We start from the raw sequence: 25,617 nt of genomic DNA, 5'->3' as shown, positions 1-25,617 counted from the left end.
GCATTGGTACATGCATATACATGGGACTCTATTTCACTGAGGATGCTACAAGGGCTTCTTTGGGGACTCTATCAATATGTATACATGCTGAAGAGCCATAACTGGGTACTTCTGTGCCCTAGGTGGACACACCTATTCATGGGGTAGGAGCTGCATCCAGGCAAGGCATCTAAGAGAGAGTTTCCATTGGCTACTCTTTTCCAGCCCCATTTAAGTCAATGTACTGAGCTGGTGCCCCAGTCACCCCACCTTAGTTATGCTACTGACATCATGGTAGTACTCATCCCTACTGGGCCATTCACAGTAACACTCTGCCCCTTTCCACCTGCTGACCCCCACCAAACTTGTAAATATGCTTGTGAAGATGTTCTGGAGTCATCCCCTGGTACCTGCTTGCAAGCAGATTGCAGGAGGAGGCCCTGGAGATCCTTGACAAGTGTATTCCTGAGTTTGAAGTGTGCAAGTAGAGCTGGTAAGCAGAGCATATTCAGAAATGTTCCAACCAGTACATGCTTCTGCCACATTACAGAGGTGGTCTCTCTGGGCCCCAGTAGGGACTCTTCTGGAGTACACATGATCATACCTATGAGACCATTTTGCTCATTTCAATATAAAAGTCTAAAGAGAGCACTGACCTATTCGTTAAAAAAAATCAGTTTCCCCTCAGAGATTGTGCAACTGATAATTGTCTTCTATGGATTAAACAGACAGTTTCCCAGGATGCTTGCAGAGAAACAAAGAACAGAGAAGGAGAAAATGAAGAAGAGGGAATGGGGGAGAAAATATGGAAAATGTGTAAGGGATTAAATCAGCTCTAAAACCAGCAATGGCTAGTTTTCACAACACCAAAGACTGTCTACAGAAGATGCTTACTGCCTGTCTGCTAATGTTCCTCCTGATTTTTGTAATGTGTCCTCTGTTTAAAGAAGAAGTACAGGTTTAGAAAAGGTCAAAATGATTTTTAAAGCTTTTTTAAAATAAGTTGTTTAAATTTACAGTTTTATTATTGTTACTTTACTATTAACATATTTGTGAGCTCATTTACCAGTCTACTATTAAATGGTTTATATATGCTGTGCTGTACCACAGGCTTCAGACTCCAAAAAGTACCTGAAGCACACTCCCGTGTACCCTAAATATCATGCCCTACAGTGTTTTAATACTAAAATAATTCATACAAAAGAGGTCATAAGACAACTACATTTTCACTGCAAGTTCTGCTGATGATTCTGTGAATATAGTAGCTACAGCTCCCTAGGGTTCTATAGTGATCCATCCTATTCATAACTTGCAATTAGGTATGAATCTGCCATAAAGTGGAATAGACCCTCAAATGGTGTAAAGAGCCATAGCTAATGGGAGATATAGCACATTTATGGGTCTAACACAATAGATATATATACCGGGCCATACCAATTCCTGTTTAGAATGCCACTGATTGTAATGGACTTACACCTGATAAATAGCTGGCCTACTATTTCTAGCCACGATGGCTTATGTTCATGAAGAGACTGATCCAAAGCCAACTGATAGCAAAGGGGTTCATTCTATTGTTGTCAATGCACTTTGAATCAGGCCTCCAAATGTTGGATTTTATGTAGTATCTCTTTTCCAAGTATCAAGAATCATATACAAGAGAATTCTAAGTTTTGGAAGTTAATAACATAGGCAGTGGTCACCAACCAGCTGATCACAATCAACTGGCTGATTGGAGAGGCTCTGACAGTCGGTCTCAAAGGATCCACAATTGGGAGCAGCAGGACTCATGTGGCTGGGCTGAGCCTCACCCCCTGCCACTGGGGCCGGGAGAGTGGGATGATCCCCCTCTGCACCCCCTGCCACCAGGTGAGTGGGGCCCTGGCTGGGCTGGGGGAGGGTTGGAGGCCTGGCAGCTTGTTCAGGCAGGCAGGAGGGCTCCCGCCACTACACGCACCCCAGCAGAGGCCTGGGGGACATGTGCCCCTCTCAATCTGTGTGCCGAGCAAGGTGGCTACCACTGTGTGCTGGGCTTTGTGCCCCAAATCCTGCTTGCAGCCACTGCAGCAGGGCTCAGGGCACAAAGCACAGCATGAAGCAGCAGCCATCTCACCCCAAGCACAGATCTGGGGGGCACGTGTTCACCAGGCCTCTGCCAGGGTGTTTGCAGGAGTGGGAGCCCCCCCGTGTACCTGCACAAGCTGCCCTGGTTCCAACCCTCCCTTGGCCTGGCCCAACCAGGCCGGGACCCCACTCACCTCTGCCCCTGCCCAACTCCCTCCCCCACTGCGGGGCATAGGCAGATTAATGAATGGGCAAGCTGGGCACGAGCGCAGGGGCCTCTACCAATTCAGGGCCCTGGGATCCTCATCAGCAGGGAAATGAAAGCCAGTTTTAAACTTGGTGTCCATTTTTGCTGCCAAGTTCAAAAATCTGGTTTTGATACTTGCTCCCCTGGGAGCTAGAAACAGGGCCCCTTCACCAGAAGGGTTGGGGGGGCAGGGCTGGGGTCTGGCCGGGAGAGTCACGCCATGCCTGGGAGAAGAGGGAGGGCTAGATGGTGCCATGTCTGGAGGGGAGGGGGCTGAGCCAGGGTAGGAGAGCCACGCTGTACCTGGCAGGGATGGAGGCAGTTGAGGTCAGGCTGGGCCAGGCCAGCCGGACCAGGAGCAGTGTGCCACACTGCACCTTTGTGGGCAACAGTGCTGGGAGGGCCTTGGAAGCTATAGCTCTCGAAAATTCATCTTAGCCCCCCTGCAGCCACCCCTCCCAGTGCCGCTGCCCACCTGCAGAGACATGGCATAGTGCTCCCAGCCCTCTGCATCTTTGTGGCTGCATGGGACAGCCAGGCAGGAGATCCCTGCAGGTAAGTATAATGGGGGCTGGATGGGGAGTGAGACTGAGCTGCAGCTGCTCACAGTGGGGGGGGTGGGAGTGGAGGGCTGCCTCCATGTGATTGAGAGTGGGGGAGGGGAGAGGTCCTGTGAAGGGAAATTGTCTGTCTGTCTGTCTGTCTGCCTAAGTCCATGTGCAGAGTAAGAGTAGAGTGCATACACCTGTGCCTGTGTGTGTGCATGTGTGTGTGTCCATTTGGCTGTAGCGGGGGTGGGGAGCAGGAAGAGGTGGACATGTTTCCCCAGTCCAGAGGAGTCCACCCAGCCTCCCCCGCCAGCACTAGGAGCGGAAGGGGCCCCTCTTCCCCCCTGCAGCCTAGCTTCCATGGGGGGAGGGGGTCTCAAATGTTGTGCTTGCCCAGGGCCCGGATACACCTTAATCCACCTCTTCCCCCCCTCCCCCAACTGACCTGATAGGCAGGCAGGTGGGGCTAGCATGGGGGGGGGGAGTACATCCTCCTGTCCTTCAAAAAGTGATTTTCACTTTTAAAAGGTTGGAGACCACCACCAGCAGACACCCTTTAGTACTTCCTATTATCCTGTAAATTAGTTCCTCTACAAACTTTAGCATGATGAAGGTTACCAATTTTTTCTAATCTGATCTCTTTTTGCTAAATAAATAACAGCTTCTGGACATCTCATATCCAGGCACACATTAAAACAAGAAAGATAACACACACAGGCAAGCAGAAATTAATGCATCCTATTGTCCCTTTTCATATGAAACTGTCAATGGCACTACTGACATAAAAAGGTTGTCAGCTTCTACTAAAGTAGCAAGAAGCGAATTGGATGAGTGGCTCAATACAATCTGACTGGGTTTACCTGCAGGCTTTTTTTGTGTGTTTTATTAGCTACTCTTTCTTTTTCTTCCTTTCCCTACTGTACCTATAAGTGGTTGAGGTATAATTCAAAGTCTATAGTCAGGAACATGAGTGGGTTTTGTAACTGTATTATTTCTGTTGCATTAAGTCTTAAAAGGTCTCAACTGAAATCAGGGCCCCATGGTGCTAGGTATGGTAAAAACTCAAAGTAAGAGACAGGCAATGCCCTGACAAGCTTGTGATGACAATAGAGCAAGGAGGGAATGCTTATAACATGTATAAAGCCAGACAGCAGACTAATGATCAAACTTGGTCTAGAACCCCAGTTCCCTTAACCATGGGACAAAGAGCCTTTCACGGGAACTTTATACAGTTAATTCCAAACTGTTAGTCCAGCATCTCTTTCTAAATTGTTGGGTTAGCCACTAAGAAGCACTTTGGAATAGCCACAGGAGTCTTCCCTCTAAATTTTTGAGTGATTCTGAAGTAGCTTTATGCTTGCTACTGCAGCTCTGAAGCTTCATTAACTATTGCAACCATAAAGTTCCCCTCCAAAGGTAAGAGAACCAGGGGAGCTGCATAGCAATGTTTATCCCTAGTAATCTGTTCAGACTATCCTTGTCCTGCCTCCATCAGCCTATTGAGGAATCTCATGGGTGGTGGGGGGATTGGACTAATTACCACTGCATGGCTTTCCCTCTACAAAGGGTTCTATATCCCCCAGCTAGACCTGTGGAAGATTACAAGTTCATTGTTTGTTTGGCTGGACTGTCTTGTTCTTGCAAATAGTTCTAGTACTGCGATGGAGTAAGATCTTTTCATTGCTGGGGACATCACAATGAGAAGGATTACTGATCCTTTTGTGAGATATGCTGTGCACCAAGCAGTGCAAAAGTCATCAGAGGTCAGAACTATGATTCCTATCCTGACTACCCATTTAGCTAAGAATCAGGCCCAATGTGATTTTTCTAGCACTTCCTTGCTATTCCTACAAAATAAAATGTTATCACAGTAAAGGAAGATACTGGAGAGAACCTCACCAGCTGTGATGATTTCCAGTAGATGAAAGCTCCTGTTTTGCCCTGCAATGTTTCTGTATTTCTCTTAAGCAGCTAAAGTGTGATGTCCCATTACCTTGTACCTTGTGCTGTCATGTTCAGCAATATGGGGCATGTCTACATGTTCAATTAATGCAAAGCAATAAGCTCTGGAGCTTCTTGCTGCCGGGCACGCCATTTGAACGTGCATCTGGGATTGCAGCACGCTGAGCTGGGTTGGAACAGCTGTGGTTGGCAGGGAGCCCCAGGGGTCAGCTTGCCAGCTGAGGGCTGTTCCCCCCCGGCTCAAAATACTGCAGAGGGGCTGGGTGGGGAATCAGGGTGCTCTAGTGTGGGGCTAGCCAGCAGACACCCTCACACTGAAGCACCCTTATGCCCCAGCCAGCCACGGCAGCATATACATGTGCACTGCTGCAGAGTAAAAAACTGCAGCAGGACAGTACTTGCAGAGTGAATTAGTTTATTCCAATCTAATAGGGATGTGTGTGCAGATGTGCAATGTTTACTGCAGATCTAATTAGTCTACTTCGCAGTAAATGTCTTGTGTAGATGTGTCCACAGTGTAAAGTGCATGTAAAACACTAGCAAATGACCACCCTGGTACCATTTTACTCCTACTTTGCACCTACTCTGTACTCATGTCAGCAGCAGCAATACCCTAATTTGAGGATGATCTCTACCATGGCTCATAGATGGGTCTTCAGGTAAGTTAAGAGTTGAATCCTTCAGCTCATGTAAATAACAATGGAAAAATCCGCCCTACTAACCGAATGCATCCTCTGAGATTTTCATTTTCTCTCCCATTTTTCTCAAGAGTTGTTGGAATGGCTTATAAAACCCTCCTTTCGCCCCATCCCTCTATCCCTCCTTTCTTTTTAACCCCACTGAAACATTTTCTTCCTCTTAAATACTAAATTTGGATCAAGCATTCAGCACATTTTGTTTTGAAAGCTCATATGGGTTCTTATTTCATCTAAATGAGATAGCCAATCTCTATTACTACATATAAAATTTGGCATAATATCAGTGTTTGGATTGAAAGGCCACCAGAAAAAGAGATGTACATTATTTTATACAGAAATAATCAAAGACTGAAATTTACTGTGAGTACTGGGGGAAAAAAAGTGTAATGATTTGATGTTTAATGCATACCTATTTATCTTAAAAGTTTTCTGTAGTTTATGATATGAAATTAAAATGATGTGTATATTTTTATTTGTGAGGATTCAAATGTTCCTTATACTGGAAATTGGTTTTGCAGTTCATGCCTGAAATAGTCAGAGAAAACCCAGAATCAAGAGTGTGCAGAATGTCTGGGAAATCTAACAAAGTTATGCGAATATCCTATATGGATTTTAGTATTTAGGACATTATGTGTTTTGGTAAGCTGCTGCTATTTCCACTGATGTTCTGTAGTTGATTATGAGTCTTGACTGCTACTTAGCATTGTAAAGCCTGTTCTTAAAAAAATTTGAAAGTGTTGGTTTCTTAGGGAAGCAGCTCTTTGCATGACTTCCCTTAAGTTAGCAGTGCATTATAAATGCCAAGGAGGAGAGTTTAAGGTTAATGGAAATGTTCTATTATTGCAAGTAATATCTTTAAGAAGCTATTTTTAAAGATAGATTTTGTTCATTTGAAAGTGAATACAACACTTATAAAAATGTAAGCAGCGGATGCAATAAAAGATATCACCCTAAGAAATTTTTGCCTCTCAACTTTATAAAAATAACCCACAAGTCAAGACATGTGCAGCTATTTTTGTTTCTTGGAGATGACCAGGAATAAGTGACTCGGTCATGACTACTTTGCTTGGCTGCTTGTGGGTGATGTAACCCTTTGTAAGTGAAGGAAACAGCTACCTTATTACAGCATGCTTCAAAGAGTGGCGATCAGTGAAGTTCCTGCTTAGTAATATATGATACCATGGACTTAATTTTCTATAAAATAAAAATAGGCCTGATTTTCCTTTCACAACAGTGTATGGCAGGAGGAATTCCACTTTATTTTTATTACTGTAGCTTTGAGGCACCCTAATCTTGGGCTAGGGCACTAGTGTACTAGTTGTATGAATACAGAACAAAAAAAATGGTCTCTATGTAAGGCAGGAGAATTATGCCAGTGCAAAACTAGTGTGAATCGTATCAAAACCGGATTTCATGCATTTTTTCAGCTAATGTTGACTACACCGCACCATTTCCTACTGTACCAGAGCTGTTACTAGTATGTAGATGGACCCTAGTCATAGGCAAGGACTCCACTGTGCTAGGTATTGTACAAAAACAAAACAAAAGGATTGTCTTTGGTTCATAAGGAAGAAAAGGGTTGTCCTTTTCAGTGGTGAGGTGACAGAACAAGGAGCAACGGTCTCAAGTTGCAACAAGGAAGGTTTAGTTTGGTTGTTAGGAAAATCTAGGAAGGTGGTGAAGCACTGGAACAAGTTACCTAGAGAGGTGGTAGAATCTCCGTCCTTGGATGTTTTTAAGGCCCAGCTTAACAAAGCCCTGGCTGGAATGATCTAGTTGTAGATGGTCCTGCTTTGAGCAGGAAGTTGGACTAGATGACCTCTTTAGGGCCCTTCCAACCCTAATTTTCTATGATTTTATGATTCTGTAAGCAGTGAGGGGGAGAGGGAGAGAAAGAACATTATTTAGTCCAGTTCTAATAACCTTTATACTTATGGATGTTAATATTAGGGCTGTGCAAAATTTCGATGGGTGTTTTGTTTTGACGCTCTTTTGAATTGTTTTGAGCTTGAAACGACGAAACTGAAGCGAAACGAAAGGCTTCAAAACAGCTTCAAAATGAAACAAGGGCACTTGAAATGTTTTGAATGTTTCAAAATGTTTTGAGTTTCAAAGCTGGGCTTGCTTGCAGATAAAGAGAAACTAAAGAGAGGGAGGGAGAAGAGGTGGGAGGACTGCTCTGATATTGACATGTGCAGCAGGCCAGTGACTGTCATCCTCCCCTGAGGTCCCTTCTAATTCCAGTGCTCTGGGGGAGGAATGGTAAAACAGCAAAGAAGCAGCTTAGCAGCGTCAGAGAATGGCTATCACTTTCTACTTGCTAGCCTGTTCCTAGCAGTGGGATCCAATACCTTTTGCTTTCCTAATACCCATTTGTTATTATATTCATTTCTTTCAATTTACTTCTCCCCCAAGGTCCTCTTTTTGTTTTTGTTAGTCTATTTTGATTTTTATCCCTCAGCAAAGAAATCTGTGATTTCTCTCACAGTGTGTATTCCATTCACTGTGCATGGAATCAAAGCATATATTGTATATTATAATATAGAATTTATACAGGAACACATACATATGTTTATATATTGTATTTACTCATACATACATACATAATACATTACAGAAAAAACACACACATTTTCCAGCACACCAAATACACTATGAAACACACTATGAAATGTGCTGGAAAGGCACCTGGCAAGCCTTAAGGCAGGGGTGGAAGAGGGAGTAGAGGGAAAACTGTAAGTATCCCCAACCTCCCCAAACTGAAACACAGCCTCTTTCCTACAACTAGCAGGCATGAGGCTTTTGGTTCTACTAGGAGCTAGTAGAGGGGAGCAGTGCCACTACCTGAGTCTGTATCCCCTCCAAGAGCATCGGTTATAACCCATCGCCACCACCACCACCACCACCGTGACAACAAGCAGTAGCACCAGCATGACAGTCTCCTCCACCCCCGTTTCACTTCCCATCCTGAGCCTTCCAGTGCCAGAGGAAGATCTGGAGCTAGATCTGTATCTGAGTGCCATAACAAGGGAAATTCTGGGGAAGGAGGGGGAATCATCTGATTTTGTGCTCCACACCCCTCAAGTTTCCCCTACAGCCAGCTCTCCTTCCCCAGGAGGCACTTTTTTAGGAGACTGAGGTAGAGGGTGTGGCGGGTGCAGGGATCCCACCTCAGTAAAACAGCAGGGTATTCATATCCCACCGCTTTCACCACGTGAGGCGGACCAGTAGGGGGCGCTCCTGCGTTGAGCCTCCCACCTCCCTGCGCCTGACTACCTTCCAGGCTCTGAATGCCTCCCTAGGGGCGCCTTATGTCCGGCCGACCCCCTCCCTGGAGCACACTCGCTAGCCTGGGGGTAACGTGCTGCCACCACCCCAAGAAGGGACTGTCTCAGTCCTGTGTCCTCAGGGAAACACGAGCCTAATAGTCCGACGGGTACTCGACCCAGTACAGGCACTTGGGGCATTTCCCCAAGTCAGGGGGCAAAAAGCAAAGTCTCCCTTAGTCCACAGACCTAAGGGATCTCTTAGGCATAATTTAGACCCACCCCTCAATAAGTCTTCCACACCAGTCAAAAAGGAGAACTTTATTGATTACAAGGGGTAGGGTAAACTAGGGTATAGGATTGAGCAATATCTTAGAAATCCTAAAGAGCAAGCAGTCTGGCTGTGGTAGCCTTTTGATCATGCATCTAAGTTACTGCCAGCTAGATATCTATCAGGTCTCGAGTAGCTTACTCACACACTTCATCCAGAGGCTGGTGAGATTCTTTCTAGCGTCCGGCTGTTCCTGGTTCATGAGTTTTTGGGGGTGAGGGCCCTTTCAGATGTTTATGCTCCTCTGAGTCCCCCCCTCATGGCTCCAGCTTCACCTCATGGCCAAAGAGACCGCCTTCTAGGCCGTCCCAACTTATATAGCCCCTGTGACCTCATTCACCTGGGCCAGTGGAGGAGCTCCGGTTGGCTGTCGGCCAACCCATTTGAAATACCTCACTAGTTGCCGGGCAGATTCCAACCCACCAGGTAGAAACCCCTTACCCAGGTACCAGTCACGTAGGCAGAGGGAGCAGGTTTCCCCCCTCCCTCAGGAATGCAGCCAGCTCAAGTTACCTAAAGAGACAAGGTAAGGGTGTGGTCTCCTCTGCTGAGTCCCCCCTACTCAAATGGTCACAGCACAGAGATATTATCACAGTGTCACAGGGCAGAGATTTTGGGGAGAAACCAAGGTGGCTTTCTGCCACAGAGGGTGCAGAGGCAAGTGGCTCAGCTGAGTCCACTGCTCCTGTTGCTGTTCCTCTGCCCACTGAGGAGGGGAAAAAGGAAGCATCTGTACATGCACCTGCAGCCCAGAAGCATGGTCTGGGATCATTTTGAACCGGTAGATGATCCCACATATTCTATCGGCCTGCAATGCCAAGCCAAAACCGCCAGGGCAAGTGAACGAAACACATGAGCACCACAGGGATGCTGATGCATCTCAGCAAGCATCACCCTCTTGCCCTTGCTCCTATTCAGCCTGGCGTCAGTGGGAGCATGCCCAAAAAGAAGTCCCCCTCTCACTTCAAAGCCCCCATTCCCCTTAAACAGAGGCAGGCCATGCTGGAACAGTGGGGGAAAGGCGGGTACACAGCAAGGTATGTTGCAAAGGTGAGCAAGATTACCCAGAGCATCAGGGAGATGCTTGCTCTGGATGGCCACCCCTTCTCCCTAGTTGAGTGGCAAGGTTTCAGGCAGCTCATGGCACTCATGGCTCCATCCTACCAAATCCCCATAGGCACCACCTTCAGCAGGACAGTGGTGCCTTCCCTGTATGAGACATGCAGGGAGTACTTGAGGGAGGAGCTGTACAAGGTAGTTCTGCAGGTGGCTTTGCACGTCACCTCGGACATCTGGAGCAGCTGGGGTGGAGATCATGCCTATCTCTCCCTCACAGGGCACTGGTATGAAAAGTCAGGCCATTGTTGGGTTCTCCCTCAAGCCAAGGTGATAGATGAGTCCCAAATGGCAACCAAGATCAAGGGAGACATGAACTGATTGGTGCAGGGGTGGCTTATTGGGCAGGGTGAGGTCACCTGTGGGTTCACAGTCACTGACAACAGGGCCAATATGGTCAAGGCAGTCCATGATGCCAAATTTGTTGGCATCCGCTGTGTGGCTCACAAGTTCCACCTCATTGTCAGGGATGTCTTGGAGGTGGACAGGGCTGCCAGTGGCAGCATCAGCACCACCAGCAAGCTCATTTTAAAATACAAGAAGGTGGCTACTTCCACTGGAGCATCAAGGAGGGCAAGATGCTGCGGGACAAACAGGCAGACCTGAACATCCCGCAGCACAAAATCATGCAGGATGTGGAGACTCAGCGGAACTCCATATAGTTGATGCTTGAGAGGCTGGTGGAGCAACCAAAGGCCATCCATGAGATGGCCTTGCTCAGGGAGACTGGGATCAGCAGCCCCCTTAACAAAGCTGAGTGCGATATCATCTCCCAGATCTTGGTGGTCCTCAAGCCCTTCCTCGAAGCCACTGAGACCCTCAGCACTGGCAATACCCTCCTTAGCCAAGTGATCCCTATAGTGAGGGAACTTCAGAACACAATGGAGAAGTTCCAAGGGATCAGTGTTCCTGGCTGGGGCAAGCTGCTGTCACCAGATGTGCAGGCACTGGTGAGGCGCCTGAAGGAGGGCATCAGGAAATGGCTTGATCCCTTGTGATCCAGTGTGGTCCATGTATGACCTGAGGGTGAAAGGGAGCATCAACGTATGCAGCAGCAAAATCCTGGATCAGTGGACGGAGGTGTTGGTGAAGAAAGTCAGGGAGGCAGAAAGGCGGAAGTGGGGGAATATGGAAGAGGGGGATCCACTGTCCCATGCCAGCACACTATCCACAAGCCAGTCAACTCCTCCACCACAGGTGCTGCCAATGTGGGCCAAGGGCATGGCTTCCATGGTGGGGTCCAGAGGCACCAAACTGCACCATCAGACATGTAGCACTCAGGCGTTTGTGGCTGCCTATCTCGCCGAAGATGTGGAGCCAGTGCTGTGTGACCCTTTGGCCTACTGGGTAAGCTGCAGCCAGTTGTGGCTGGATATGGCCATGGTTGCCCGGGAACACCTGTCCTGTCCATCGACCAGTGTTCTGAGTGAGAGGGTGTTCAGCATTGTTGGTGATATAGAGACATCTCTTTACACCTCCTTGGATCCTGTTTTGGTAGAGCATCTGGTGTTCCTGAAAGTGAACATTCAGCTCCTAGGGTTCCCTAAGCTCCAGGTGCAGATGGAGTGAATACCACCCTCCTCACTCTGTCCACATTTCCTTCTTTTTTTTTACCCTTGAGTATCACAACCATTTAGTGCCCCACTCTCAGAGCTGGAGGGGCCACTCACTATATCACCAGACAGCAGGGAAAGAATATGTACCTGCTGAGCTACCATGCCAGAACCAACTTGGAGGTGTGGGCAGGGATTATGAGGAAGGAGAAGGCCCCAGGTCCTGGGCATGACCACTAAAACTGCACCCTGCTAGGGTTGGGAGGCCTGGTAGAACTACTGGCAGCACAGCAGCCCCAGGAAATGCCAGGACCAAGGATCTCCCTGGTGAAAGGCAGGTTGGAGGTACCTTATAACCTCCAGCCACCATACCCATGCACAGTCCTGGCTGGGAAAAGCCCACACCCATCACATCTTTGACAGGCCTGAGGCTTGCTGGTTGCAGTGGAGTTTTGAGGCTCCAGGTGAGTTCAGCTTATCTGCCTGGGATGCCAGCTTTTGGGTTGAAAAACTCTTTGTGAGACTGAGGAAATACCTCCTGTTGGTGTGTGTGCTGTTCCTGGATGGAAGAAATTGTGAAGATGGAAGGTGTGCAATGCAGGCAAGAAAGCCAGTCACTGAAGAGGGAAATGGAGGCATCAGGGGTGAGGGACAAGCGGGGGGGGAGGTGTAGCACGTAAAAGTGGAGAGGTACCTGGGGAGTCAGATGTCTGGCAGGTTGTAGTATGTCAGAATTCCAGTTCCAGAAAAACCCCTGCACCTATCTCCTTGAAACTTAACAGGCTTTGTGGCCTCAGCCAGTGCTACCCTCCCTGCTTTCATTCAAATCAGAAAAGAAATGACAAAGTTATAGGTATTTTCATGATTCCCCATTATAGCCTATAGGCAAAATGTTGAAACATGTCAAAACAGTGTTGAAACAGCGTCAAAACAGTGAAACAGTTTTGATGAAATGAAACGGAACTGTGCTTTAAAACAGCAAAACAAAACACTATCGCTTTGAAATGGCAAAATGGAAGTTGAAACAACAGTGCTGTTTCGCACAGTCCTAGTTTAATACACATACACACACACGTATATATCACTGCTTTCCTTAAGAACATGGCATATGTAAAACTGTTATCTGTAAAAATACCTTTTTGGTGTTGCCAACCCTAAGCCTTCAAAAATCATGAGTTTCATGCCCAAAGAAAATCATGGGACTGTTTTAAGGATCATGAGCAGAAAAAGAAATACTAAAGCTAGAGGGATTTTGAATTGGCTTCTGGTTTCTGGGCTTTCAGTGACACTTGTTTAAAATGCATCTCTGAAACAGTAAGAATATGTTTGTTTGGGTTTTTTGTTAAGGAAAGTTGAGATCCTGACATAATCATATGACTCCAGGAGCTGGGGCTTTAAATACAAAACCCCCTGAGTATTGTGCGACTTGTAGGACTGCAAGAGTTGGCAATGTTGTGTTTCACATTTGCATGTGTAATGAGCCAAAGGTCAGCTGGGACTGATCTGGTTGTAGGCCCCACCCAGCGGTAACCAGACAGTCAAGTTGAGTCATACCTTAGGAAGAGGGCCTGCCTACATTGGCTATATAAACTCATCGTAAAGAGCTATCTGGGCAACTGACCGACTTGTGTCTCTAGTCTGCTTGGAACCACTAAACTTCACTCTGTGCTCTGAACTTCTGGCTTAGATCCTCCTGCTTATTCCTGAATGCTTTTGTTCCTATCTTGGATCTCCTGGCCTGGATCAACTGCTTGACCTGACTGTGGCTTCATGTTCACTTTTGGCTTGATACCCCAGACTCAAACTGCTTCTTGGCTTGGCCTTGTCTTTAAACTCTGGTAATCCCCTAACCTACACGCTCCACTCAAACTAACAGCCTATGACCCCATATTCTTTACAACATGCTGTCTGCACAAGTGGAAAAGAATGGACAATGTAAAAGGGGGCCAAGCTGGGGAGGAAAAGGTGGAGTTGGATTGAAGAGCAGTGAAAAGGAGGTTTTCTAAGGTCTGCAGTACACCAGCAGATGAGCTCCCATTTGTAGGAAAGAAGCCTCCATCCCTGCCAGTCTTGGATTGTATCCTTTTAACAGCTTAGCAAGCAAAATGCTGAATCACATAATTGCTGAGCTCAAAGGCTTTGGAGGAGAAAAAGCTTTCTGTGCTGGCTTCCCTTAGGTGCTTTATCCTGCAAAACTATATTGTGCAACACTTTCTGCCTTAAAAACAACTCATGCAAAATTAATTATATTGCACTACATTTGTTGGAAAATACATTTTAGTACAAGTTAATTCAAAGAAAAAGCATATCTCAAACATTGCAGCACACACAGTTACGAGTTAACAGTCATAAATCAAATCATTGCTCATTAATAACCTCAACACTAACCTCTGCTGGGATTTGGAAATAAGTAAAGGTGGTCAAGAAGTAGCAGGTATTATTTGTGGGGGGAAAAAAATAATGTTCTAATTTTTTACCAAAAGGAACAAACAAACTAATCACCAACATTTTTTTTCATATTCAGGTTTCTGGGATGTTGTTTTCTTCCTCCCATTATTTTTTTTTTTTATCAACCCTGTTTTCCCTACTGACAAAATGGAAAAAAGAACGCCAAAAAATCATACTTTCCTACCCTGATTCCACCTCTCCATATCGGTATTTTTCATTCAAAAAACTTTGAACAGAAACTGTTGGACAGCTCTAAGCATACAAGCTCACATACTTCCCCATGGGTTCTAACTCCAGCTATAGGTGGGCTGGAGAGTTTGCTCTTGCTTAGAGCAAGTAGCTAGGAAAGAATTCATAGCTCCATAGACCTCCAGGCTGCTAGGGATTGTTAAATCAAGTTGTTTGACTTCCTACATTGACAGTACACTGATCCCCCTGCTTTCCATGTGTTAGGTTAGGAGTGCTTTTGATGTTTTGGAGCCATGTACCTTGCTATCGTGCATCAGGGTTGTCTGTGTGGTTTGAAGAATAGGTTAGACAAGCACTTGTATAGGAAGACTTGGATGATCCTGCCTTGAGCAAGGGGCTGGACTAGATGATTTCATAAGGTCCCTTCCAGTATAGTTATGATTCTACAACACAGGTCAGCTGGCCTCACCCAGTGATTCCAGCATCAAGCTCATAGCCCTGCTTGAGCTAATCTATACCTTTCAGGAAGGGACCCACCCTTAATTTAAGGGCATCACATGATCACATGGGTGACTTGTGCCATCTGAATTGGGGGGGGGTGGCACGTGCCCTCCCAGTGACCAGTCAGTGACCAGGGGAGATCCCCCTGTGGCCAATTTCATGGACCAGGCGGTGGGGGGTAGTTCCTGTAGCTGATTCACTCACCTGAAAGCGACTGCAGCCACTTCTGGAAACCCCACAGCCGCTTCGCTTCATCCAACACTTTGTTCGGGCCAGCGCTCATGGGGGGTGGGCACCAGTGTTCCTGCCTGATCCCCCACCCATCACCTAATCAGGGAGCGCAGCCTGACAGGGGGTGCACATACACCCGCATGCACCCTCTACATGTCACCACTGCATGATCAGAGGAACTTCTATACCTCAGCACAAACATATTGTGACTGGACATTCCCAAGCCCACTTCACCGACTGCCTCGCATACCTCACCACTTTGGCAGCTCATGGTTATGCCTCTCTGAGAGCACTTCAGACCCCAGGCCCTGATATACTTAAGTATAGCAGCTGGGTTCGAGCCTAGAGTAGCTGCAGAGTTGAATTTCCAAGTTTGAAGTGTGTTACTGGGGTTGAATAGATGAAGCATGTTTGGAAATATCCAAGGAGGAACATACGGCCACTACAGTGTAAACATGCCCAGAGGATCCACTACAGACCTCGAGTAGTTTCATGGTAATTTAATTGCTCTGCTATTACAAATGAAAATTTACCTAGCATAACCATTAGAGCTCATTAGGCCAGCGTTTCTCAACTGGTATGCCACGGCAAGCTGGTGTGCTGTTGGACATGTCCAGACATGCCACAGAATCATGGGGGTGTGTGGCTTCTGGGGAGCATGGCTACAGCTAGTGCCACCACCGCCACTCCACACTGCAACTGCACCTCCCCCCACACCCCTTGTCAATGCAGGAAAACTAAAGATTTCAGCTGAGCTTTTTTAGTATCCCATGATAGCTTTCACAGATTTCACAGACATTAGGGCTGGAAAGGACCTCGGAAGATCATCGAGTCCAGCCCCCCGCCCAAAGGCAGGAAGTCAGCTGGGGTCATAGGATCCCAAAATGTGTTTCAGACATCAAATTATTCTTGTAGATCTTTTCTGAATTTTTTCCAACTTGCTAACACACTTTCTGAAGTGCGTCTCTCAGTAGTGCTCTATGTGCTCCAGTAAGTGTCTCATTTCTCTGCTTCTGGTAATATTGCCCTGCTTACGTGGCCAAGGAAAGAATTAGCCCTCATAGCTTCGGCATGGTCCTGAGAGTTCATATTCATTTGGTTATTTACCAAGACCCTAAGTCCATTTCAGTTTCATTACATTCCAGGATACAGTCCATTATCTGATAAGTCTGACCTACATTCTTTGTTCCTGGATATGTGACTTTGCATTTGGCTGTATTAAAAAGCCTGTCATTCAAATGAACCAGCAGTATCAAATACTCCAAGTTGGCTGTATAACTGACCTCTCCCTCTCTTTATTTACCACCAGTGAGGCCTGGGAGCTAATGCAGAGGATGCCAGAAGAGCAGCCCTCTGGAGAGTCTGCAGTAGAACCTGCAGCAACTGAGGGCTGGCAGATCAGGCCACAGTTACAGCTGCCAGGGTAGGTGAGATGCTCTCTCTCTCTTTTTTCCTCTCTCTAGCAAGGTTTTGCCAGGGTACAAAACTACATAGTTATGCCTCTGTTTACCCCTCCACCATTTTTTGTATGGTCTGTAAATCTTACCAACAAAACTCTGGTTCTGAACACTACACAGTGAGAATACCTGGTGCGCACACTGTGCAGGCAGCTGATGAATAGGCCAAAATCCTCAAATATCTGTAGCACTCCATTCCTATTTAAGCATCTAACTCCCCCCTGATTTCATGGAAGTTAGGAGCCTAAAGACCTTTGCCTCGCTATATTCCTGCAAAAACTTAAGTGCATGAGTAACTGTGCAGAAAAAAAAGATTACAGCAAATTAAGAAATGGCAGACTTGCTGCTGTGTACTTTTTGTCTGCGTGCCTATTTGAAACCTGTACTATGCAGAGGCATTCTACCTGTCAGTGCAATAGGTATAAACTACTATGGCTTAGTTTTCCCTTCTCAGGGGGTAAGAGAATGCAGAGGGACAGTTGCCACAGAGCAACTGATGTGTGATAAATTCCTGACCTTTTCTAAATTTGCTGTACTTTTTTATGACTTCTTTTCTGATTGGCTGACTTGGCTCACATAAATAGTTTAATTGCAGTCATGGGAAAGACTCTCATGAGCAAAATTACACAGGGTTTAGAGTGTTTTGCCAGATTGTGCCCTAAGTCTATAATAAGCTTTCAGTTCTAAACCTATTTTTCTCTCTCCCTTCAACTTTATATATTCCTTAAAATGAATTGCTTCTGCTAAAATGTCCAGTACCTACTAGCAAAGGAGGTGACAAAAATGTTGAAGCATGACCTATCAGAGCATTTTGAAGTCTGAACTTTCTTTAAAAAACAAAAATAAAAACAAAAAAAACCCAGACCTTTTTCCATAGTCTTATCCCAGAGCTACACCCCTCACCAAGAGCAGACAGTACACACAATCACAGGACACTATCATAATGGGGATGGCAACTACAGAAACATGTCACAGACAATGAGTGAGGAGCACACGAGACTATATTATGGTTCGCGTCACTCCCACAATGCACCACCCAAAGCAGCTGACTGTAGGCTTCTACCACACTGATCACATAAGAGTGAATTTACCTGGCACTCCCACTACAACCCTAAAATATTCCTCAAGTAGTTTTGTCTCCCATTTTATTTTCTGCGTGGATGTTACTTATTTTACAGGAGAAGAAGCAATGTGCATTTATTTTTCTATTTAAATATAAAAGGATAAGGTTATATTTACACTCACTAGCCAGATCCAGATGTGCAGGCACATGCATTTCCCCAGGGAGAAACAGCAGGACCACAATATGTACTACTACTACTACTACTTGTCTCTGGGGAATGCATGTGCACATGTGCTCTGGCCTCAGCAGCCTTACCTGGGATCCTAGGGGCCTCCCAGGGCTCCAGCAGTGGCAATCCAGCAGCAGGGAGCCTGGCCAACAGTCAGAATGTGGCTCTGGCCAGTCAGGCCCCATTTTCGAGTGGTGCACACTGCCGCCGCGTGCATCACCCTGCTTTTTTTCCACTGCAGGTTTTTTTGACTCTGAGATCTCCCACCCCTCGCACTGCAAATTAGCAGTGTAGGGAATGGCTGCATGTGCAACATGTGCAGTGTGCGGTGCTGCAGATGGGTCTGCAGTGGCGCATACTGCACATGTATGCTTATCTGGATGTGCCCAAATGAGACATTTACTGTGCAGTTGCCTACTTAACTATGCAGCAAACATCTCTGTGTCTAGACGTGTGCCCCTATTGGGGTGCACAAAAATAATAAACCCCGCAGCAGCATTTAAAACCTTGATGCAGAGTTCTTTTGTGCACAGCAGCACACGTGTAGACGCTGAACTGGCTGGTGCGTGAGGGTGCTTCAGTTCAGGGGCTGCCTCATGTTCCAGCCAGCCTCTCCGCAGCACATTGAGCCAGGTCACGGCAGCCCCAGGCTGGCAGGCTGAACCGCAGGATCCCCTGCCAGTCAGGGGCTGCTCTGACCCAGCTCATTAGGTGATAAGCTTTGGAGCTTATTGCTGCACATTAATAGGCACATGTAGACATTGCCCATTTAGGATAAAATATTATCTGTTTTTAAACGAGTAAAGTAAGCATTCCAAGCATGATCCAATAAAAAGTTTTATCTCACCTCACCATTTAATAGAATGCCATTATGCACAGATAATTTCAAGTTTAGCAAATATTAAGAGACCAATAAGAATGAAAATATTTTCCTGAATTGGTGCATTAGAGTTCAGCCTTCAAAAGTGGTTAATATCAGGGCATTATATTCATGACCATTAGGCCAAATGCAGCTTGTGAACAGCCCATCCCCAGAGCTCTTGCCAGAGCTATAAATACTCAGTGAGCTCTCTGAGCTCACCAGCATGCCAGTGCAGGCTCTGACCAGAGCCACCACTTTTGCATGATCCCAAAGCCCAGGGGTGAACACCATCACTGCTTGTCTCATCTTTTTCCCCTCACACTGAATTCAGTAGCAAAGGAAAAGAGGGGTCAAGCAGCAGTGACTTTCACCCCTTGAGCTCTGGAGCCAGGCAAAAATGTTGGTCAGAGCCTGCACCAACAACTGGTGACCTCAGGGTGTAAAGATGTCACCTTTTTGCTGTCACAACACTTTTAATGGCAGCACAATGGAGAAGCAAGCAGACATCTGTACCATTTCCTGAAACACACATTTCTTGTTGTCCCTCCCACTGATCCTGTGGGACAACAGGTGATGTCTTCCCTACTTACAGAAAAACGTGCTGAAGAATTTTCCATACAGAATGGAAAATAAATATGTAGGTTCAAGACCTAGATTATTTAGTTATTATTAATTGTATGCAGTATATCTAGAGCTATGCAGATATTTTGTATTGAGCCAAGGCCCAGTAGGAGTGTCAAACATAAGGGCAGAGGGCTAGATCCAGCCCACAGAGCTGTGTAATCCCAGCCAGAGGTAGTTAGACAATCAGGCTGAGTCAACCCTCAGGGAGAGGCCCCATCCACAGACTATAACAGTTTAGTGCAGATGTCAAAGAGCTGTCTGGAAAACAGACTGCCTTACTGTACAGGTTTCTCCTGCTTTATGCAGGTTCTGCATGTGTGAATTTGCTCTTATGCGATGACCCTTTTTATATCAAAAATTGGTTATATGTGAGGTAAATTCACTCTTATGAGCTCAGCGTGGTAGAAGCCCACAGCTTTGTGCGGTGCATTGTGGAAGTGACGTGAACCAAAATATAGTCTCGTGCGTGGATTTGTGCTCCTCACTCATTGTCTGCAACATGTTTCTGTAGTTGCCAGCCCCATTATGACAGTGCCCTGTGCTGTTGGTGAGTAACAAAATTGTCTTGTAGAAGTGGTAGAAATGGGTCTGGGGTTCAGGGCAGATGAGGTCTTGGAATGTATCCCTATTTGTTACACTGTAAAGTGGGTTCCCTCTATGCAAATTTGAGTTGTGCATCGTCTTCCAGGAACGCATGTACAGCATAAAGCGAGGGAAACCTGTATTCCTAAACCTGAATTCCTGCCCTGGGCCTCTGGCTTGTGACTGCATGCCCTGAACCTCTGACTTGAACCCTCAGGCCTATCCTGACTGTTTCAGTTCCTATCTTGGACCTCCTGGGGTAGATCAACTGCTTGTCCTGATCAAGACCTCATCTTGACTTTTGGTTTGATGTCAGACCCAGACTGTTACCTAGTTTGAGCTTGACTTATATGCCGGTAACCCCCTGATCTACCATGCTCCACTCTGCCTGACTGCCTATGACCCAATCACCTCCTTACATACATACTCAAAATGAATTGCCATTGGTTCCACTGAGTTTTGCAATATTCAAAGTTTGCAATGTTTTGCTGCTCAGTCCCTCTTTATCCTGCTGCTGAATTCAGTGGGGAAGAGGAAGGAAGGGCAGGCAAATGGCAGTAATGCTCAGCAACTGGGCTCCAGAGCTGACTGAAATCTAGGGCTCCAGGCAGAGCCTGAACTGACATACCTGTGAGCTCAGAGCTTTCATGCACCTCTGAAGCACAGGAGTTAAGTGGCACCACCATTGCTGTTTGGACCCTCTTTTTCCCTGCCACTGAAATATTGGGAGGAGGGGGGAGGGGGGGAAATGATGGCTTTGCTCAGCTTCCTGACACTGGAGCTGCATAAGAGCTCTGACCTCACTGGCATGTCAGCGCAGGTGAATGTAACTGCTGCTCACACCCTCCTTTCCCATTGCTGAATCCAGCAGCAAAGAAAAGGGAAGGAGCAACAGGAGCATTTATATTGGGCCATTCACATTGGCTCTGTGGGTTAAATCTGACAGCCATAAGTTCAGCTTCACTATTCCACATTCACGTTAAGAGATAGTCTGTACACGTAACCCCTGCTTAGCACTCTTAATTGGTTGCAGAAAAAAAAAAAGTGTTAAGCAGAACCATGCTAAGTGAGACCCATTTCTCCATAGAAATGAATGTAAATAGTGATAATCGGATACCGCCGCTGCCTCTCCCCACCCTCCCCACCTGCCCTCTGGCCACTCCAGCCCAACGTGCTAACCCAGGTCCCACGCTCCTGCTGCTCTGCCCTGGCCCCCACCGGCCCTGGCCATAGGTACTGGTAAGGGCCCCGCACTCATGTCCACTGCACCACTTGCCACTTCTCACTGCCGCCTCTCCCCACCCCCCTGCCCACCCTCCAGCTAGGCACTCAGGCCCCTCGTGTCAGCCTAGACTCTGCGCTCCTGCCACCCTGCCCAGGGCCCCTGACAGTCCTGGACCCAGGCACTGGCATAGGCGCTGTGCTCACACCCCCACCCCCCCAAACTCATCGCTTCTCCCCAGCCCCTACCTGCCAGCCACTCTGGTACCATGTGCCAGCCCAGGTCCTGCACTCCTGCCACCCCGCCTCGGGCCCCTGGCGGCCCTGGCTCCGGGGCACCAGCACAGGCCCTGTGCTCGTGCCTGCCTGCCCAATCACTACCACACACCACTTCTTACCACTGCTGCTTCACCTGCCCACCTGCTGAAACTCTCTGATTCCACTGAGTGCTATAGCAAAACTGGCTGAGTGCTCAGTGGAATCAGGTATGAATTTTCAATGAGTATTATAACAAAATAGTGTTAACTGAAAACACCTTAAGCAGGGGTTGCCCGCATACTGTTTCATACAGGGCTAAATTGGCAAGACAGGCAAAGGCAATATTATTATTCTCATTTTAAAGAACAATTAATGCTCAAAACAATATACACTTTACCCACACTGAAGTAAAAAAAAAATTGCCCGAGATATGTGATCATTTAAACTAAAATTTGAACTGAACTTGAAAACCTCATGGATGTATGCTCTCTTCCCTGAATACACAGACCATCTATTAACTTTAATGGGATTTCTATACAACACAGTGATGACAACCAACCCCTCCAGTAGCAGTGCCTGCTGCTTATCTACATGGGATTAATCAGCTATTCACTTCACCAACATTTCCATTAGGATGAAAGAATCAGAGGCACTTCCTCTGACATTATGATTTAGTTTTCCAGTTAGATTTATTAACCTAGGAAAATTACAAATGCATTTGCTAAGCCATAAACTCTGAATTGGTAACAATTTGCAAGGACAGAAAAAGTGTGTATGTGTGCATATATATAAATATTTCTATATATATAAAATTAAAATTCATGCATATGCTTCCTGTACCCTATTATACATCTGGACAAGAAATAATTACATGCAGTTCTAAGAAGTAAAGCTAACAGCAACTATATTACACACAGAAAACAGGCATTAGAAGTGCCATGTTGGGTCTATCTCAATGCTACATTTTTAATTAAGCAGAAGATTATGTGAAGTGCAGTAAAATGTTCTCTTGATTGGTCTAATCTACTACAGGAGTATGGTTTTCTGATACCAGTGAGGTCCTGGTGAAATAAATAATTGATTTATTAATCTTCTATGCAATTGTATTTGCTTGAGAAAGGGATTTCATAGCTAACTAACGAATTTGGATGCCTAAATGAATGAGAACCTGGCATCCAAATCATTGAGGCCTCTGTGGAGATCTCATCCTTGTTATACTATGTTGAAACTATCTCTTAGTGTGATACAAAGAGGAGGGCTCTGAAGCCAATGCAGATTGGTCCTGGTTCCTGGTTAGAAGCCACAAGCTAGTAGATTCCATTTTTTCAGTTCCTGCACCTCTTTTGTATTTTGTACCTATACCTCATAAAAAAGAAAATAATCTTCATACACAGAGAAGACCAGTATCATCACCCCTCAGTAACAGTGGAAGAGGCCTAAGTTCTGTGAAGTACACAAAAAGTAGTATCCTGGTTAAGAACTCCAGGTACCTGTACACATGCTGGGAGGCTGCTCCGATGCACTGTAATTACAGCATGGCAGAGAAGACTTGATTAATAGAGTCTGCTGGAGAAAGCTAATTAGCATGCTCCTGCCAGCCTCTGTATCTGTGTCCCTACACTTCAAAATGGCGGCAGGGGTGTTTAACCAAAGCTCATTTGGTGAGCTTTAGATAAAGTGTCCCCACCACCATTTTGAAGTGTGGGAACACAGATGCAGGAGACACTCTAGGCACTTTAATTAGAGCGGCTTTCAGAGCCACTCTAATTAGAGCACCCCACACCAGGAGCATGTGTAAAAAGGTCCTCCATGTATGCTGTCCCACCAGCCATTCCCTAATCTGATAGACTGCGGTTCTACTGAAACAAGTCAAATACTGTTCAAATACTGGCAACATTTGCATTCACTAAAATCAATTCCAGGAAATTAATGGAGCTTAAATTTAGGCCAAGGTGTAAGTACTTTTTTCTGTTTTGGGGAGTAAGTATTTTTTGTAATAATAATAATAAAGAAGATTGCTTAGCAGGTTCAGGAATATAGATATAATCATACATTATTATCGTTCTTGTTCTTGTTGCTTTTTATTTCTGTTTATTTTTGTTCCCAATTGACTAGGCTGAAAATGTGATTTTACATTAGACATGAGCAAGTGAATTAATTTATTTAGCAAAAAGTACTCTCCTGTATTATAGAATAGTTCTTTAAAAGATTATGAACACTTGAAATCATTTAGCATTTCCCAGTTGATAAATATCAAAGACATTAAAATAAATAACTTAACAAGACTGAGCTACTTGTTCCAGATGTTGTGGGCGAAGATAATGAAGTGTTATCTTTTGAATAAAATGGTAAGTTGTAGGTTTCTCTTATGCTATGCTTATGGTCTATGTTCAAAAAACTTTTCAAGATGAAAACTTCCACAGTAAAGGATAATAGGATACATCCTTTGCTGGTATCCATTGACAGAGAGTTCCAGTGATTCTAGCTTTGATTTATACCAGCTGAAGAATTATTTATAAGTATCTAACATTAATAAAGAACCATGTATCTGTGCCCTGTTAGACGGAAGCCTAGGATACTGTGTTTATATCCTGTTTTTGCAAAGAGCACTTCAACATCAAGACATTGACTTGGCTGCACTGGATCCATATAATCACACATTTACTGTACAACCTTCTAGCAAAGCACAAGGAACTCAGATACCAGATTGGCATGAAAAACTTCATGATTAAAATATCTGTGAGGTATTTTGTCAGCCATTGTTTACTATATAGTGAATCCCCTGTATCCAGTTCCTTCATTCCACTTCTCCATGATTTGAATTGAGTTTATATCCCTGCATTTATGTAATTAACAAAAAAACCCTCTCTCTTTTAGCAAAGCGTCCCATATCAGAACATACCCTTTGGCTTCCTTCCCATTTGGAGAAAGGAGTTCTACTGCATATATTTAGAAACTAAAAAGAGTCTACAGTACCAGAGTGGCCCAAATATTTGCAAATATCTTATAGAAATGTTACTACTTTTCCTAAAGTGTATGTTTAAGAATCAAGATCTGAAATAACTGCTGCAATTTCATAAGCCTCAAGACATAGGGCACATTTGATTTCACTCCTCTTCCAGCAGGTATAAAAGGAGGCAGTGGTTATTTAATTTGTGAATCTTACAGAATATGAGGAAAACCAACTGAAAGGTCTGTGAATACATATGTTCTGAAAATCTCAGGTAAGAAAAAGGAGATGAAATCAATTTTTAATAGCATTTTGACACCAGAAACAGTTATCCATAAACGGCAGCTTTTGAATCATGCACTCCAGTGCACCCAAAACAGCATGCACTCACCTTATCCACAATGCAGATCTGCTTTTTGCTTTGGGCATCAAGGATTTCTACTTCAAAGTAAGTGATTTTTGAATGTCTGAGAACTGGTGGTTGTCTGAGATGGCCAGCAGAGAGCACAAGCTGAGACAAGCTGTAAAAAGACCTTGTGTCATTTTGTGGCAAAGACAGTCCGACTCCATGGGCTGCAAAGTTCCTCTTCTCTATAGCACTGGGCTTATGCCTCCTGTACATTGTATGACCCAGTGGTAGCAACTATTATGTCAACACAGGGCAGTTCCAAGGGAAAATGTGTCCTCCCTGCATCAGTTAAATATGATCACAGACTGATGGGACATGAAGGTCAAGTGGCATTCCATTTTGAGAGTCCAGTCTTATTTAGCAGGATTGAAAACAATGGCTCTCTAATCCATTTCTATATTTAACTTGCTATTATGATGTACCACATTGCCTTTTTTTCTTTTTTTAACCAGCATTTGAAATAGCATGTCCTACTTACACCCTTTATCTTGATTTCCTAATATGACAAACCAGCCCCTGAAATTCCAGAACCTGAAAGAAATCAGGAATTAAACCCAATGAATTCCATCATTATCTATGCCAAATATTTAAAAGTGTCCATGTATGAAACATATATCAAATGTCATCTATTCTAGGGATGCTTGTTAATGCCTGCAGGGACAGTAAACAACAACAAGCTAATAGGAGTTCATAAGCAGAAAGTGTTTTCCTTAGGATATATAAAAAACTAGAACTCTTGGTTCCAAAATGATACCTTTTATTAGACCAGCTGGAAAATGGCAAAAAAATTGTCCTTTTCTGCATGCTTTCAGGATCAAAGTCCCTTCGTCAG

At 45.3% G+C, this 25,617-nt stretch overlaps 1 protein-coding gene across 1 annotated transcript in view; it reads right to left on the bottom strand.

The window, feature by feature from the left end:
- TECRL (trans-2,3-enoyl-CoA reductase-like) overlaps nt 1-25,052 on the bottom strand; it is a 242,017-nt gene extending 216,965 nt beyond the window's left edge. Inside the window, exon 1 of the mRNA XM_019522275.1 lies at nt 24,768-25,052. Within this exon, the coding sequence (XP_019377820.1) occupies nt 24,768-24,998 (231 nt within the window). The 5' untranslated portion in view covers nt 24,999-25,052. The remainder of the gene's footprint in view (nt 1-24,767) is intronic.
- Nucleotides 25,053-25,617: the final 565 nt, after the last annotated feature.

The sequence above is a fragment of the Gavialis gangeticus genome, unplaced genomic scaffold (genome assembly GCF_001723915.1).
Source record: "Gavialis gangeticus isolate Ggan-Ray unplaced genomic scaffold, GavGan_comp1, whole genome shotgun sequence".
NCBI lineage: Eukaryota > Metazoa > Chordata > Crocodylia > Gavialidae > Gavialis > Gavialis gangeticus.
This window is presented reverse-complemented; position numbering and strand designations above follow the sequence as displayed.